The sequence below is a fragment of the Pelodiscus sinensis genome, chromosome 31, assembly GCF_049634645.1.
Source record: "Pelodiscus sinensis isolate JC-2024 chromosome 31, ASM4963464v1, whole genome shotgun sequence".
In the NCBI taxonomy this organism is placed as follows: Eukaryota; Metazoa; Chordata; order Testudines; family Trionychidae; genus Pelodiscus; species Pelodiscus sinensis.
In genome coordinates this window covers 7,594,337-7,611,205 of record NC_134741.1, presented here as the reverse complement: position 1 = coordinate 7,611,205, position 16,869 = coordinate 7,594,337, and the positions used below count along the sequence as shown (strand labels likewise).

Sequence of the window (16,869 nt, the reverse complement as noted above, 5' to 3'; positions counted from 1 at the left end):
CAAACATTTTGAGGGAAGAGGAATTGACATCATAAAAATATTTTCTGACACCTGATGGTGCCCTGCTATGGTGGGAGAACAGAAGGGATTTCTAAGGATCATTGAGGATCCCATTGGCCACCCGACGGAACATTTTCATTGTATTATTCACCAAGAAAATCATTATGACAGGATTTCTGATGCTGAGCTTAACAATGGGATGGCTATGGGGTGAAGATGGTGAATTTTCTTATTGCTCCATCTGCCTTGACACATTGGCAGTTCCAAGCCCTGCTTGAGGAGATGGACAGTGCACACAAGGACCTTCCACTTCCCAGCAATGTTCGTTGGTGAAGCCATGGGAAGGTTTGGACGAGCTTTGTGGACTCCCCTGATGTAAGGAAGATCCTTTTGCCAGAAAAAGGTCAAAACTACCCCAAACAGGATGATGACATTACTCTGTGAACAGATATTTTCACATATGTCCATCCCAGAGCCGGTTAATGACTGAACACTCAGAGGCTTGTGTGCTGTGTAAAGTATCAAACCACGAGCCCGAGATCAGAAAACTCGGCAAGGCAAAGCAAGGCCAGAGATCGGTCATCTGAAGAAGTGGGCTGTGTCCACAAAAGCTCATGATACTATCTATATGTTTTATTAGTCTTAAAAGTCTCCCAGACTATTGTTTTAGTTTTTACTGAAAGATAAGATCTGCGTCTTAATTGCTTTATTAGTGAAGCTGCTGTAAGTAGGACTATTATTGACTTTACAGTTATCAAAGGCACTTGGACCCGTCCATAGAGGTGAATAAGTCAGATTTTGACACTCCACCTCGAAAAGGTTGCTGACCCTGGTCTAGTTTGTAGCAAGGTACAGAAGCAAGAAGAGCTTCCTTTGCATTGCAAACTGGTTTTTCTTTCATTTTTTTAAAATCTGAAAATAATCATTGGGGATCTCTGATCCGGCCCCACAAACATCACTTTTCCCTTTTCAAATCACCGTTTTCCCATCACACCTTGTCACACGGAACCTCTTGTTCTTCTTCCAATGCTGCACACACAAGCTCTCAACTCCTCATTCCCATACTGCTCCCTGCGGGGGTTTAGCATGGTGAGTTGATGTGGAGGAGAAACAGAAAACCCCTCACAGTACAAGGAGCTGCTCCCTTCTCTGACGTTCCTGGGGCTCCCTGGGATTCCATGGAATCAAACTTCTGGGGGGTCAGGGGAGGCGGTGTCCCAGCCCCACCCTTGGCTGCTAGCACAGAAATCCTGCCAGCTCCTTGTGTCCTGCAGGAGGAGCCCCTACAAGGGCAAAAGAAGCAGCTCAGAGGTTTGCGGTGGAGTAAGTAAAAGCAGAGGACGATGGCTTCTCCCAGGGGGTTGTTTGGGTTGGTCTTGTGACCCTGGTGGATGAATCTGGAGGTTAATTGGAGTTTGTGTCAGTGGGTTTGGTTGGGCTCAGGCCCGTCCACTGGTCACCTCTTCGACCCAGACCTCTCTGAGCAGAGGAGGGATCCCTCATTCCCTGTTCTGACCCCTGCAGCAGTGGAGAATGGACCCGGCTTCATCAGGAGCTTCTGAGCTTCTAGTGAAGGGTAAAAGCCGGGATGGTCCCAGGAGTTTCCAGAAACATGGGCCAGACTTTTCAAAACCCTCCCTCCACCACGAGAGCCAGATTTTGTCCTTGCCTGGCAATGACAATGTTTCCCCTTGAGCACAGGGACAGGTCGCAACCTCAGTTCCCTCCAGGGGGCGCACAAAGAATTTGAATTCCACCCCCTCCTCAGCAGAACCACTGTGCAGCACCCCCTCCCTTGGAAAGTAAGTTGTTGGTGGTGGGCTTGGTGGGAGAGTGGGGGACAGGCCCAAGTGGTGGCAGCGCTTGGGGCCAGGGCTGAGTCTGTGGTACATGGACAGAACCTTATTGTGCCTAACTAGCTTTCAAGTGATGGCTGGACGAGGGCTCTCGTGTGTGTGTGTTTCACTGGCTTGGTTCTGTCCAAAGCACATTATCAGTTTGGTTTTGACCAAAGGCTCCTCAACGTCCTTGCTTATTATAGATCCTCTCACACAGCCGTAGCCAGTGGAGTGTTCCCGTGAGAGACACTGGAGGAAAAGGGGTGGGCCCCACTCAGGTCCCACTGACGCCGTATCCACCGTTCAGTCTGGCCTCAGTAGGAGACGTATCAGCCAAGGAGAGTAAAAAAAAAAAAAACCTCGTGGATGGATGACGTGGCTCAGCTGATTCTCAGCCACCTAGGAACAGGCTGTTTTTCTAACTCAGCATTTTTCTACTCTGTTGAAACAAAAAACAGTTTCCCTCCAGCTCTACCTCAACGAGTATTCTGAAGAGGTGACCTAGGGCCCTGTAACTACCTTGCAAAACAAGCCAAGCTCCAGCAAGACGATCAGGCCACATCAGGTACAAGTGACATTGCTGCCCAGCACAGTGGGCCCATCAGAATTTCCCTGTGGTGGAGTGTGGCCTTGCCTTCCTGCTACAGGAGTCCAGTGGGGACATGCTACATGTTAGCCTTTGGGAAGTGTCTCGTGTACAGTACATTAACAGCATCTTGCCCCTGTTCTTATGTTGTATCGGAGGAGTTTGTGGATCACTGTGGGGGGTGCTGTTACGTTCATGTCATAAATCTGTTTATGTAAAATTACAAAGCCTCAGAGGCGCGGCACCCTGCTGCCGCTGCGGCTCTGCTCCTGTGTCCCTGGTCTGCTGGGGGGGGGGGCACAGCTAGTGTGCCCCCCCCCCCCCAGCAGACCAGGCTTTTGTTTTGGACCCTGGGGCAGAGTAGCTGGGGCGCTGCTGATTGGTCCTGCAGCGCCGCTCTGGGCACTACTGGACCAACCCGGCAGCACCCCAGCTGCTCTGCCCCAGGTCCTGATTCAGCCGCTGCTGGTCAGTTTCAGCAGTGGCTGAATCAGGATGCCTGGGGCAGAGCAGCTGGGGTGCTGCTGGGTTGGTCCAGTAGCGCCGAGGAGCGGTGCTACTGGAGCAACCCAGCAGCACCCCAGCTGCTCTGCCCCAGGTGTCCCCAAGTCAGCCACTGCTGAAACTGACCAGCGCTGACTACAGGAAGCCCGAGGCAGAGTTGCTCTGCCCCAGGCTTCTTGGAATCAGCCGCTGATCAGTTTCAGCAGCAGCTGACTTGGGGAAGCTTGGGGTTCTTAAGTTGAATCTGTATGTAAGTCAGAACTGGCGGTCAGTTTCAGCAGCGGCTGAATCTGGAAGCCAGTTCCGACTTACATACAGATTCAACTTAAGAACAAACCTACAGTCCCTATCTTGTACGTAACCCGGGAACTGCCTGTATAGACATTACCATTAGATAGCAGCAAATATTAAAGTGAGGCCTCAACAGGGGAGAGGAACTGAGACTTGCATTTTGTGGTACATGTGGGGCTTGGACAAAAGTGATTTATTTTGTTTTGGAACACGACACAGTTTTGGAAATCTATCAGCAGTATTCTTCAAAGGAACTTCAATGAAAATGCCCATTTTAAGGGAAATACCCACATGAACCGATTAGAAATGAATAACATTTATTAAAAAGTTATTTGTGCAGAAGTAACAAGACTCATGTTTAAATATGAATGTTCATGGCACACGTCCCAACAAGCGCCCATGACCTCAGTATTGGTGCACAAGGCCAAACTAACTCTACTCAGGGATGGAAAAACTTAAAGGGACACTGGCTACAAGTGTTGCCAGCTACCTCACGGTCACAGGGGAAGGAGACTTTGGCTCCTGCAGCAGGAGCTCTGGCTGGAGACACCAATGAGATCTCAGGGCACAGATTGGTACAAATGGCTCCATGCTGCTGAGCAGCGTCTCCCCAAACCCCCAAACCCTGATTGGTTAATTCTGCATCCCGCCACCCCCACCTCCGCCTGTCCCCAGCCCAGCTGTTAATTCTGCCTCTGCCCAACCCCCACCTCTGCCCCTGTAGCAGCCCGAAGGAGCCTTCTCCTTTCCCCTCCTATCTCTGGGGCTGCAAGGAGGGAGGGGGAGGAGCTTTCAGGCATCATAGAGATGAGGAGCCAGGGGCTGGGTGAGGGGAGTCCTGTGAGGTCACAGAGACTGGGCTGTGTGAGGTCTGAGAGGCTGATTTCAGGGGCACAGGCTGAGTGGGGATACTTGCCACACCCCCAGCCAAGGTCGGATTCTCTCCCCAGGGAGGGAGCCCGGAGGGAAAGTGAAGATCGGGGCCTCAGCAGCAGCATTGATAAATGTCACCTGCCCCCGGTCACAGTCCAGACAAACCTGGATCCTGTGGGGGGAGCTCAGGGGCAGGGAGGTCACAGGGGAGGTGAGAGCCTGGAACTGATCCCACCACTGCTGCACAGCCCAGATCCCCTCCTCAGGGCTAAGGCTGATCCCTCCCTTCCTGCTCACAGACTCTCTGGCCACCCCCACAGCCCAGTGTTGCCCATCCCCCACCTTCACCTCCCAGCAATGTCTCCCCGAGGTGAACCCCTCACGGCCCAGCACACAGGACACAGAGTCAAATCTCTCCCGGTTGTCGGGCAGTGGCTGCCGTGTAGGTTCCCATCTCACACGTTTCCCATCCCCAGACAGGATGAGTCGGGGATGAGCCGTGTCTGGATCCAGAGTCACCATCGCTGGGGAGAGAGAATCAGGGCGTGAGGGGCAGAGCTCAGCCCTGGGGGCGGCTGGGGCCATTTCTCACCCTCCCCAGCAGCCCTGTTGTGGCTGGGACAGGCCTGGGCCCCAGGGAGCTGCCTCTGCCCTGGGCCCTGAGACTGAGCCGAGCTGTCACTGCAGTACCTCAGCCTGGGCAATGGGACCCGCTTCATCGGCTTCTCATTTGTGTGCAGAGGCTGCAGCCTCCTGCCCCCCAGCTTGGGCTGCTTCACCCCCAGGGCCAGGGCCAGAGCAGGAGGGATCAGTGGGGTGGGGGGGGCAGAGGTGGCAGGTTCCAGCTTTAACCCCCAGAGGGAAACTCCCTCCCCTGCTGCAGCCTCCACCCCCCACCCAGGGCACAGGGGGAGGGGGCAGCGCGGGGGAAGAGTCGCCTCACCCCAGAGAGCAGGGCCTGGGCATTAGTCACCCCCAGGGCAGTGGAGGGTCCAGGGCTCCTCAGGGCAGCCGGGCTCAATGCGGGGAGCCCAGCTCTGGCTTCTGGCCTGGCCGGGGGCAGGGCCGCTGGGGAAGGGGATCTGGGGTGGGGTCACTGGAAGGGGCAGCACAGGGCAGAGGCTGGCGCCCAAGGAGGGGCTGCGCTGATCAGCTGCCCCGACACAAAGCGCAGCCCCTGCCTGCAAACTGTGCCCATAGTGAGAAATGGGGGGTCCGACCATCCCATTGCTTAAAGGGGCAGGACACGGCCCCTCGTCCTTCTGACCCAGTGCCCCTGGGGCTCCTCACCGCTCAGTGGGCAGGTTTGGGGCTCTGCCTGTCGTGGTCTCTGGGGATTTGTTTGGTGACTTGAGCTACAAGCTCAGGAAGGTGTTTTCAGTCTCTCTTGAAACCTCACCCTGTCTGAAAGCTCCCGGGGACTTTCCTCTTGCTCTCTCCAGTTCAGAGGGCAGCGTGTTTGGTGGGGGAAGGGAGAAGAAAGGTGAGATTTCAGGAGTCCATATTGCCCACGACATCCCCAATCCTAACACACAGACCTGGGTTTTTGTTACAGCAGACAAGGGTGGCCCCTGATTACGTCATGGCACGTGAGGGCTGTGCAGGCGGGGGCGCCCATCGCACCTTCACCTGGGGTGTCAGCTGCCACAGCCGGCCTCAGGCCACTCTTGAGAGCAAAGACACACTTGGGTACGTCTACACTGCTGAGAACATCGAAGCTGGTGCTGTCGATCTCCCAGGGTATGTCTACACTAGAAAGTTAGTTCGAACTAACGGACGTTAGTTCGAACTAACTTTCCTATGCGCTACACTAGCGCTCCGCTAGTTCGAATTTGAATCGAACTAGCGGAGCGCTTAGTTCGAACTAGGTAAACCTCATTTTACGAGGACTAACGCCTAGTTCGAACTAGCTAGTTCGAACTAAGGGCTGTGTAGCCCTTTAGTTCGAACTAGTGGGAGGCTAGCCCTCCCCAGGTTTCCCTGGTGGCCACTCTGGCCAACACCAGGGAAACTCTATGCCCCCCTCCCGGCCCCGGACCCCTTAAAGGGGCACGGGCTGGCTACGGTGCCCGTGCCAGGTGGAAGCCTGCCAGCACCCAGCTAGCAGACCCTGCACCTGGCACGGCACAGAGCCACCCACCCGATGCCCCCCAGCCCACCCCCTCTTGCCGGGACCAGGCTGGCGGCTCCCGGGAGCTTGCCCTGGACCGCAAGAGGCGGGCACCTTCCTGGGCTAGTGCGGACATCGTGGACCTCGTCCACGATCTCCGCACTAGGCACAGGAAAGTGGCCGTCTAGGGCAGGAGAGCTGCCAGCCTGGCCACCCAGGACCAGGTGTGCATGAAAATCAAGGGGGTCCACTGAGACCCCCGACCCTGAGCCCTGAGCTTACAATGGCCGTCCTGGGTCAGACCAAAGGTCCATCTAGCCCAGTAGCCTGTCTGCCGACAGCGGCCAACCCTAGGGACCCTGGAGGGGATGGACCGAAGACAATGACCAAGCCATTTGTCTCGTGCCATCCCTCTCCAGCCTTCCACAAACTTTGGGCAGGGACACCACTCCTACCCTCTGGCTAATAGGACTCCATGGACCCAACCTCCATCACTTGATCTCACTTCCCTTTAAACTCTGTTCTAGTTCTAGCCTTCACAACCTCCTGCAGCAAGGAGTTCCACAGGTTAACTATTTGCCTTGTCAAGAACAACTTTCTCTTACTAGTTTGAAGCCTGCTACCCATTCCTTTCCTTTGGTGTCCTCTAGTCCTTCTTTATGGGAACTCAGGAAGAACTTTTCTGAATGCACCCTCTCCACCCAACCCCTGCTTTTAGAGACCTCTATCCTGTCCCCCCTCCGTCTCCTCTTTTCTAAGCTGAACAGTCCCAGTCTCTGTAGCCTCTCTTCATCTGGGACCTGTTCCCAACCCCTGATCATGTTAGTTGCCCTCCCCTCTCCCAGCCTTTCTCTTCCCCTCTCCCACCTCCTTTTCCCAGTCTCCCCCAGTTTTTTTCAATAAAGACAGAGTCAATGTTGGAAGAAACGTTATCTTTATTTTGTACATCAATAAGAAGGGGGGCTAGGGAAGGGCAAGTGGAAGGAGGTGAGGGAGGAATGGGGTACGAGCCCCCGATGGGGAGGACTGGGCTGGCTCTGCGGGCTTCTGGGGGTGGAAGCTCTCCTGCAGCCCCCCAATTACTCCCTCTCCCCAGATGGCAGCCTGCGGCAAGTGCAGCCGGGCTGATGGCCGAGTGGTGTGATGTGCCCAGTGTGGGCACTCAGGGCACTCCAAGCCAGAACTTCTTTGCAAGCGGGGCACCCCTTAGAACTGTGTGTCCGGGGTGGGGGTCGGGACCCTTTAAGCACAGCCCTCGGCTAGCCTGAGACAGTATCTCCATGCTCTAAGTCCTCCTTTTATGCCCTGCCGGCACTGCTTCCGGCCATCATTAAGCCCTGTTCAGAGTCCACTCAATGTGGACTTACTAGTTCGAACTAGCAAAACGCTAGTTCGAACTAGTTTTTAGTTCTAGATGCGTTAGTTCGAACTAGCTTAGTTCGAATTAACTAATTCGAACTAAGTTAGTTCGAACTAGCGCTGTAGTGTAGACGTACCCCCAGGGTTTGAATTAGCTGTCAAGTTCAGCAGAGCGCTCTTCCCTCTGCTGCTATGTGGACAGCGCCAACAGCCAAGTTAAGCTACTTCAACTGCAGCTCTGCAATGAACACAGCAGAAGTTGTGTAGCTTAATTTGACTTTGTCCCGCAGTATAGACGTACTCTCAAGTATTTAATATAAAAATGTTTGACGCCTCCTACTTCCTCTCTCACTCAGGCCTCTCCCCACAATGGAACCAACATTTGTGGGACGGCAAGCGGGCGCCATTCTCACCTCACAATTCAACAGAAACCTCATCTAACTAGGAGCAAACGACCAGCATCGGTCTCTTTCCATGGCCTCAGACACTTCACTTACTCTCCCCTCTCCCATCCCTTCTCGGTACCTGTGAACTCCCTCAGCGTCTCCGACAGCGCAGTCGTTTGCCGGGAGAAACCCCTGACTCGCTTGCCCAGTTCAGGAGAAATCTCCTCTGGCGGCTGGAACGGCCCCGTCTCACATCTGGGGAGAGACAACGTCACATGGGGACACTGCACCGAGTGACTCAGTTCTCCAGCTCTGGCCAGTGAGTCGCTGCTCTGCTGGGCCTGGAGTTCAAATCCTCCTGTTCTCCCAGCCCCAGAGCAGGGGCAGCGCAGCCCTTGGCCCTGCAACGTCCCCTCAAAGGTCCCATGAACAGTCTGCAGCTCTGGCCTGGGGAGACCAGCTGGGGGACAGAAGGGGAACTGAGTCTCCATGGCCAACTCACCCCTTGGCCCCCAGGCGCTGAGGGGCAGGAGGTTCCCAGGGGAAGGGCTGGAGGAATCTGCCCATTAGGGACTAGACTGAGACACCAGCTCCCCTCTCCCCAGCCCATTCCCACAGGTCTCCAAACAGCCCTCAGGTGGGACAGACTCTGGGTCCCTGCTGTCCTGGGCTGAATATGCCCAGTGCCCAGCAGTGACAGGCCCATGTCCCACCCCACAGCCCTGAGGCAGCCAGTTCCCAGGGAGATGACAGCTCCAGGAGACACTTGAGCTCAGACTGTGCCCTGAATGGGGAGTTCCAGAGTCTGCTGGGCCAGGGGAGAGCCGCAGGCTGACGCTGATCAGAGATTTGTGCCCAGCCTGTGACCTTCCCCTCACATCTGGCTGTAGGGCCCTGGGGAGATGTGGTGCCAATATCAGCTCCAAGCTCTTTCCCTGCTCTGTGCAGCGTGAGGGGAGTGAGAGACACCTACCTGCTCGAGGTGCTTCTGACGTCCTGGAGGAGAGAGAGATAAAAGAATCTCAGCCCCATCAGATGGACACAGGGGACCTCTGAGAAGGGATTTTACAAACATGGGAAGAGAGGCCCTGCCCTGACCCCAGGGCCATGGAACCCCTGAGTGAATGGGGCTTTGCCATCTCTAAGGGTATGTCTACACTACAAAGTTAGTTCGAACTAACGGACGTTAGTTCGAACTAACTTTAATAGGCGCTACACTAGCGCTCCGCTAGTTCGAATTTAATTCGAACTAGCGGAGAGCTTAGTTCGAACTAGGAAACCTCATTTTACGAGGATTAACCCTAGTTCGAACTAGCTAGTTCGAATTAAGGGCTGTGTAGCCCCTTAATTCGAACTAGTGGGAGGCTAGCCCTCCCCAGCTTTCCCTGGTGGCCACTCTGGCCAACACCAGGGAAACTCGTCTGCCCCCCTCCCGGCCCCGGACTCCTTAAAGGGGCACGGGGTGGCTACGGTGCCCGTGCCAGGTGCAAGCCTGCCAGCACCCAGCCAGCAGACCCTGCACCTGGCACGGATCGAGCCAGCCACCCGATGCCCCCCAGCCCTCCCCCTCTTCCCGGGACCAGGCTGGCGGCTCCTGGGAGCTTGCCCGGGACCGCAAGAGGCGGGCACCCACCTGGGCTAGTGCGGAGATCGTGGACCTTGTCCACGATCTCCGCACTAGGCACAGGAAAGTGGCCAGCTTGGGCAGGACAGCTGCCAGCCTGGCCACCCAGGAGCAGGTTTGCATGAAAATCAAGGTGGTCCACTGAGACCCCCGACCCTGAGTCCTGACCTTACAATGGCCATCCTGGGTCAGACCAAAGGTCCATCTAGCCCAGTAGCCTGTCTGCCGACAGCGACCAACCCTAGGGACCTTGGAGGGGATGGACCGAAGACAGTGGCCAAGCCATTTGTCTCGTGCCATCCCTCTCCAGCCTTCCACAAACCTTAGGCAGGGACACCACTCCTACCCCCCGGGCTAATAGCACTCCATGGACCCAACCTCCATGACTTGATCTCACTTCCCTTTAAACTCTGTTCTAGTTCTAGCCTTCACAGCCTCCTGCAGCAAGGAGTTCCACAGGTTGATTGTTTGCTTTGTGAAGAAGAACTTTCTGTTACTAGTTTGAAGCCTGCTACCCATTCCTTTCCTTTGGTGTCCTCTAGTCCTTCTATTATGGGAACTAATGAAGAACTTTTCTGTATGCACCCTTTCCACCCAACTCCTGCTTTTAGAGACCTCTATCCTGTCCCCCCTCCGTCTCCTCTTTTCTAAGCTGAGAAGTCCCAGTCTCTTTAGCCTCTCTTCATATGGGACCTGTTCCCAACCCCTGATCATTGTAGTTGCCCTCCCCTCTCCCAGCCTCTCTCTTCCCCTCTCCCACCTCCTTTTCCCAGTCTCCCCCAGTTTTGTTCAATAAAGACAGATTCCATTTTTGAACACAATTGTCCTTTATTTTGTACATCAGGAAGGGGGGCTAGGGAAGGGTAAGTGGAAGGAGGTGAGGGAGGAATGGGGTACGAGCCCCTGATGGGGAGGACTGGGCTGGCTCTGCAGGCTTCTGGGGGTGGAAGCTCTCCTGCAGCCCCCCAATTGCCCCCTATCCCCAGATGGCAGCCTGCGGCAAGTGCAGCCGGTCTGATGGCCGAGTGGTGTGATGTGCCCAGTGTGGGCACTCCGGGCACTCCAAGCCAGGACTGGTTTTCAAGCGGGGCACCCCTGAGAACTGTCTGTCCGGGGTGGGGGTCGGGTCCCTTTAAGCACAGCCCTCGGCTAGCCTGAGACAGCATCTCCACGCTCTAAGTCCTCCTCTGATGCCCTGCCGGCACTGCTTCCGGCCATCCTTAAGCCCTGTTCAGGGTCCACTTAATGTGGACATGCTAGTTCGAATTAGCAAAATGCTAATTCGAACTAGTTTTTAGTTCTAGACGCGTTAGTTCGAATTAGCTTAGTTCGAATTAACTAATTTGAACTAAGTTAGTTCGAACTAACTCTGTAGTGTAGACGTACCCTAATAGCTCTGTGCCTGTAACACTGCAAAGCACAACAGTTACTCACATGGCAGCAATACACCCGCCGAGTTACACCCAGATCTGACGGCTGGACCCCAGCGCTTGTGATTCAGGAGACTTCCTTCCCTGTGTGGGGAGCTGGGATGTTTCTCCCGCAGTCTCACCTGCAGGAATTCACTTGCTGGCTTCTGACACGTCCCCTCCAGCTCACTGATCTGCTCACTGAGACGGGAAATCTGCACAGAGAGTTTCCCGACAGTGTCAGTCTGGAGCCTCCCAATCTCCTCATCCAGCTTCTCCAGCTGGGCCAGCAGGAGTCGCTCTTGTTCCTCCAGGAACTGCCGCAGCTGCTGGAACTCGGCCACAACCTTCTGCCTCTCAGCTTGTGTCTGTTTCTGTATGAAAAATAAGGAAGTACACCGTGGCCACCCTCACTAGTGGGATATGGATGGAGCCTGATGCCCTTTCACAGAGTGGTCCCAGAATCCCATGAAGGGCATTTCTGTATCTGACATAAATTAAGTTTAATGGAGATTGCCTGTCTCCTAGAACTGGAAGGGACCTTGAAAGGTCATCAAGTCCAGTCCCCTAACTTCACAGCAGGACCAAATACTATCCCTGACAAATTTTTGCCCCAAATTCCTAAATGGCCTCTGCAAGGATTTAACTCACAACCCTCAGGCTAATGCTCAAGCTACTGAGCTATCCCTTCCCCTGGAGAGACAGGGTTAGGATAGTGAGTGATGGAAGGCCTCAGGGATTCAGCTCCAAAGCAGCAGGGGACAGGACTCGGCACTAGATCTTAGTGAAATTTTCTGAATCAAATTTTTTCAAGGAATACTCAGATTTGTTGACAAAGAAACATTTATTGCATTACTGACAGTGTCACCTGGTTAGTTTGCTACTGAAATAAATACATGAAAAATCAAAATATTTTCATTACTTTTTGCCTGGATTTTAAAATTTGACCTATTTTTGCAATTGGCCTTGCTTTTTATAAAAATATTTTAAGGCAACAGTCAAAATGGAAATAAAACATTTTTATTTTTGTCAAAAAAATTTAATTTGACCAAGCAAAAAAAAATCAAATTTGTGATTTACTAATAATTTTGAAAAATATAGAATGTTTGGTTCAACCTATAGACAAGAACACGTTAACATCCCTAAAGGGAAACAGTTCCAGTGGGGTTTTGTTCTAGTTCAAGGCATTTTCTAATTCAAAATTCTGTTAGTTCATAAATATAAATTATTGCTTGTGAAGTGAGTTTAATTAAGCTAATAGTTAATATACTATAGATAAGAAACAGTAGTTTATGGCAGTGGATTTCAACCTGTCGTCTGTGTACCCTGGGGTGCAGTCTATGGACCCTGTCTGCAAAAGACTTAGACTGAAAAAGACTGGACAGAATGTAACTGTTCTCAGAGACAATAGAGTTTCAACATGGTCACGATTTGAAATTCTCAATGGGGTCCACAAATGCATGAAGGTGGAAAGCTTCTGATTTACGGTCCAGTCCTAAGGAGGAATTCTGCTAAAACTATTATTTGTGATTTCTTTGCGATCATTCCCCAACTGATCGAGATAAACCATGATCGGGTCTCTAGATTGTCCCTGCCCCTTCTTAGTGCTCTGATTCAGCATGCCCCTCCCTTCGGCTTGTTACAAAGGCAGGTTCATAATGACAGGCGCCTACCAGATACTCCTGGCTTCTCTTCTCTCTTCTCACTTTCAATCCCAGCAGCGTTTCTCTCTTTGCTCTCAGAGTCTTCAAATGGGCCTGGAGCCTTACCTGGAGAAACCAAAAGTAACGGGAGCGGCGCTATTTTTATTGTTAGGAATAGAGAAAGGGTGATGAGACATTTACCTCCCCCCCCCCACCCGCATCCCCCTTCTGTTCTGAAATGTAATTTGTCCTTTTCATATGTGTTCGGTTTTTGTAATTGTATCCATTGATATATATGGTTGTGACAATTTTCTTCCACTATTTGATCTGAGGAAGTGGGTCTGGCCCACGAAAGCTCATCACCTAATAAACCATGTTGTTAGTCTTTAACGTGCTACATAGTCCTGTTTTTTGTTCCAGCTACTGATAGTTGTGTGACTGGGTAAGTTAGATTGAGCATGGAAGGACATAGGGAGGCACCAGGTACAGATTGTGAGCCAGAGAGGAGTGGCAGAACATCTCAATAAGAAATGTCTTGGTACCAACTGACTCCCCAAAAACTAATGTACATACCTACCTAGGTGCAGGACTGGGTCAAAGTTGACAGCATGAAGGATAGTAAGTAAACCTGCAAAGTGAGGGGTGGTAACTAGGCAACAGAGGGTGGCAACCTGGTATGAAAGAAGTGATGTAAGTTGTTTGTACGTGTCTATAAAAGGGAACTGCAAAGTGTGAGTGCTGACCGACCTAGGGCAGAGGTTGCACTAGGCAGCTGAAACGGCAAATGTCATTGCCAAGACATACAGAATTCACAGTGGCTTAGAGTCGAGACTTTCTGCTAACAACTGTTAATGCCTGGCATTTGGCAATAAACCTGCTCGACTGGTTTCATCCTTACCTGAGTCTGTCATTTCTGGGGGCCCTCAGAGGTCTACTGTGTTGACCCAGTGCACAGAGTTTAGCGCTTTACGTGGAGGGAGCACACGCACAGACACAGCTGAAAGTTTATCATCACCATTGGAGTAGAAAACCTGTCAGGAAGCTACTGGGACAAACCCCAAACCCTGACTGACGGCAACTGGGAGTGTTTTCTTTTCAGAGGGTTTGAAATTGTCAGACCTTGTTACTCTATTGAGTCACACCAATAGGAAACTGGTGTCACATACTCAGAAGCTGCAAGTGGTGGAGGAGGGGGACTCGCGGAGAGGGAGCTGGAGGAGAGGAAGGCCACAGCGAGCATCAGGGCCCACCAGAGAGGATGCAGGAAGTGGAAGAGCAGAGAGGAGGGCCTCATCCTGACAGGTGCAGGGTGGAAACCTGGACCAGTGGCCGCCCATGATAACCCAACTATGGCGATTGCTGGCGTTGACAAACACAACCCACTTTGCCCATCCCCCATTCCCACCCCTGCTTCTTTCTTTATCTACCTGCTGCGTTCGTTAGGCTGTGGCTGTGGCTGTGGCTGTGAGCTCTCATTGCCTGGCTAGTCCATAGGGTGCTCTCTGCCATCAGTGCTTTCTGCTCATTAGCAATTACTGTCATTGTCATTAGTGTCGATACGGAAGCTTTGTGGACACAAGGTTCCCCCACTGAACTCTACAGCGGTAATTCCCAAAGAGAAATCTGCATGACTGGGGGTATGTCTACACTACAAAGTTAATTCGAACTAACGGACGTTAGTTCGAATTAACTTTGATAGGTAATACACTAGCGCTCCGCTAGTTCGAACTTAATTCGAACTAGCGGAGCGCTTAGTTCGAACTAGGTAAACCTCATTCTACGAGAACTAAGCCTAGTTCGAACTTACTAGTTCGAATTAAGGGGTGTATAGCCCCTTAATTCGAACTAGTGGGAGGCTAGCCCTCCCCAGCTTTCCCTGGTGGCCACTCTGGCCAACACCAGGGAAACTCGTATGCCCCCCTCCCAGCCCCGGACCCCTTTAAGGGGCATGGGCTGGCTACGGTGCCTGTGCCAGGTGCAAGCCTGCCAGCACCCAGCCAGCAGACCCTGCACCTGGCACGGCTCGAGCCAGCCACCCGATGCCCCCCAGCCATCTCCCTCTTCCTGGGACCAGGCTGGCGGCTCCTGGGAGCTTGCCCAGGACCGCAAGAGGCGGGAACCCGCCTGGTCCAGTGCAGACATCGTGGACCTTGTCCACGACCTCCGCACTAGGCACAGGAAAGCGGCCGTCTAGGGCAGGAGAGCTGCCAGCCTGGCCACCCAGGAGCAGGTTTGCATGAAAATCAAGGTGGTCCACTGAGACCCCCGACCCTGAGCCCTGAGTTTACAATGGCCATACTGGGTCAGACCAAAGGTCCATCTAGCCCAGTAGCCTGTCTGCCGACAGCGGCCAAACCTACGGACCCTGGAGGGGATGGACCGAAGACAGTGACCAAGCCATTAGTCTCTTGCCATCCCTCTCCAGCCTTCCACAAACCTTGGGCAGGGACACCACTCCTACCCCCTGGCTAATAGCACTCCATGGACCCAACCTCCATGAATTGATCTCACTTCTCTTTAAACTCTGTTCTAGTTCTAGCCTTCACAGCCTCCTGCAGCAAGGAGTTCCACAGGTTGACTATTTGCTTTGTGAAGAAGAACTTTCTGTTATTAGTTTGAAGCCTGCTACCCATTCCTTTCCTTTGGTGTCCTCTAGTCCTTCTATTATGGGAACTAATGAAGAACTTTTCTGTATGCACCCTCTCCACCCCACTCATGCTTTTATAGACCTCTATCATATCCCCACTCCATCTCCTCTTTTCTAAGCTGAAAAGTCCCAGTCTCTTTAGCCTCTTTTCATATGGGACCTGTTCCAAACCCCTCATCATTGTAGTTGCCCTCCCCTCTCCCAGCCTCTCTCTTCCCCTCTCCCACCTCCTTTTCCCAGTCTCCCCCAGTTTTGTTCAATAAAGAGAGACTCTATTTTTGAACACAATTGTTCTTTATTTTGTACATCAGGAAGGGGGGCTAGGGAGGGGTAAGTGGAAGGAAGTGAGGGAGGAATGGGGTACGAGCCCCCGATGGGGAGGACTGGGCTGGCTCTGCGGGCTTCTGGGGGTGGAAGCTCTCCTGCAGCCCCCCAATTGCCCCCTATCCCCAGATGGCAGCCTGCGGCAAGTGCAGCCGGTCTAATGGCCAAGTGCTGTGATGTGCCCAGTGTGGGTACTCCAGGCACTCCAAGCCAGGACTCCCTAGCAAGTGGGGAACTCTGAGAACTGTCTGTCTGGGGTGGGGGTCGGGTCCCTTTAAGCACAGTCCTCGGCTAGCCTGAGACAGCAGCTCCATGCTCTAAGTCCTCCTCTGATGCCCTGCCGGCACTGCTTCCGGCCATCCTTAACCCCGGTTCAGGGTCCACTCTGTGTGGACATGCTAGTTCGAATTAGCAAAATGTTAATTCAAACTAGTTTTTTAGTCTGGATGCGTTCGTTCGAATTAGCTTAGTTCGAATTAACTAATTTGAACTAAGTTAGTTCGAATTAGCGCTGTAGTGTAGACGTACCCTGGGACTCTCTCCCTGTGGCTCAGGAGACATGGATGGGGTAAGATGCTGGTCACAGGGTGGCTGGCCCTTTAAAGGGAGGCCCTCTCAGCAGTGTTCCCTGTATGCTGTGTGCTTGGGCAGCCACCCAGGAGAGAGTCAAATGCCGCTCAGCTGATTAGCAGAGTGCCCATAGCTGGCAGCATGTGTTTCTATTGGTGGTGCACAGCCACACATGCCTTGGTGCACAGAACAAAATGTATTCCATGCATGAAAAAATGAGAAGTAACTGGTTCTCAGCCCCACCCGTGACACAGCCCATTCTCCTCCCAGGTGGGGATAATGAAGGGTGGGGTGAGGGGGTGATGTGATCCAACTCAGCCTTGGGTAGGTAATAGAAAGGCCTGTGGAGAAGGCACAGGAGACCCTGGGTCTTGTTCAGGAAGATAAGGCCACACTCCAAACTCAAAGTCCCAAGAGTCCCTGCTGGGAGAGCAGGGCTGTTACTGGCTACAAAAAATGCCACTGAGAGTTATTTTGGGGAATTCAAGAGAAAAACTGAGGCAGGGCTACCCCATGCTACGAGTGGCCCTGGGGAGGCGGTGCCCCTACTGCAGTGCCCCATTGTCAGGCTGTCCCTACTTCCTGCAATCCCACCTGATTCTACCAGGCAGATTTGAGGACGGAAGCTCCACTCCAGTGCCCCTCCTAAGTCCCATGAGGATAAGGATGCATGAGGAGCTCTGCGGGAAAAGGGTGAAGGGGATG

General features: G+C 53.0%; 2 protein-coding genes across 2 annotated transcripts in view; both read right to left on the bottom strand.

The window, feature by feature from the left end:
* LOC142821548 (uncharacterized) overlaps positions 1-16,869 on the bottom strand; it is an 83,841-nt gene that overhangs the window by 49,301 nt on the left and 17,671 nt on the right. The gene's annotated exons all lie outside the window — the stretch shown is intronic.
* LOC142821554 (butyrophilin subfamily 1 member A1-like) lies at positions 3,518-4,791 on the bottom strand. Its single transcript, XM_075912816.1, has one exon. It carries the CDS (start codon positions 4,675-4,677, stop codon positions 4,105-4,107), a length of 573 nt encoding a protein of 190 aa, XP_075768931.1. The 5' UTR covers positions 4,678-4,791; the 3' UTR covers positions 3,518-4,104.

What these genes read in the sequence shown, in the direction of transcription:
- LOC142821554 (XM_075912816.1), bottom strand. Translation starts at nt 4,677, where the DNA reads ATGGCCCCAGCCGCCCCCAGGGCTGAGCTCTGCCCCTCACGCCCTGAT.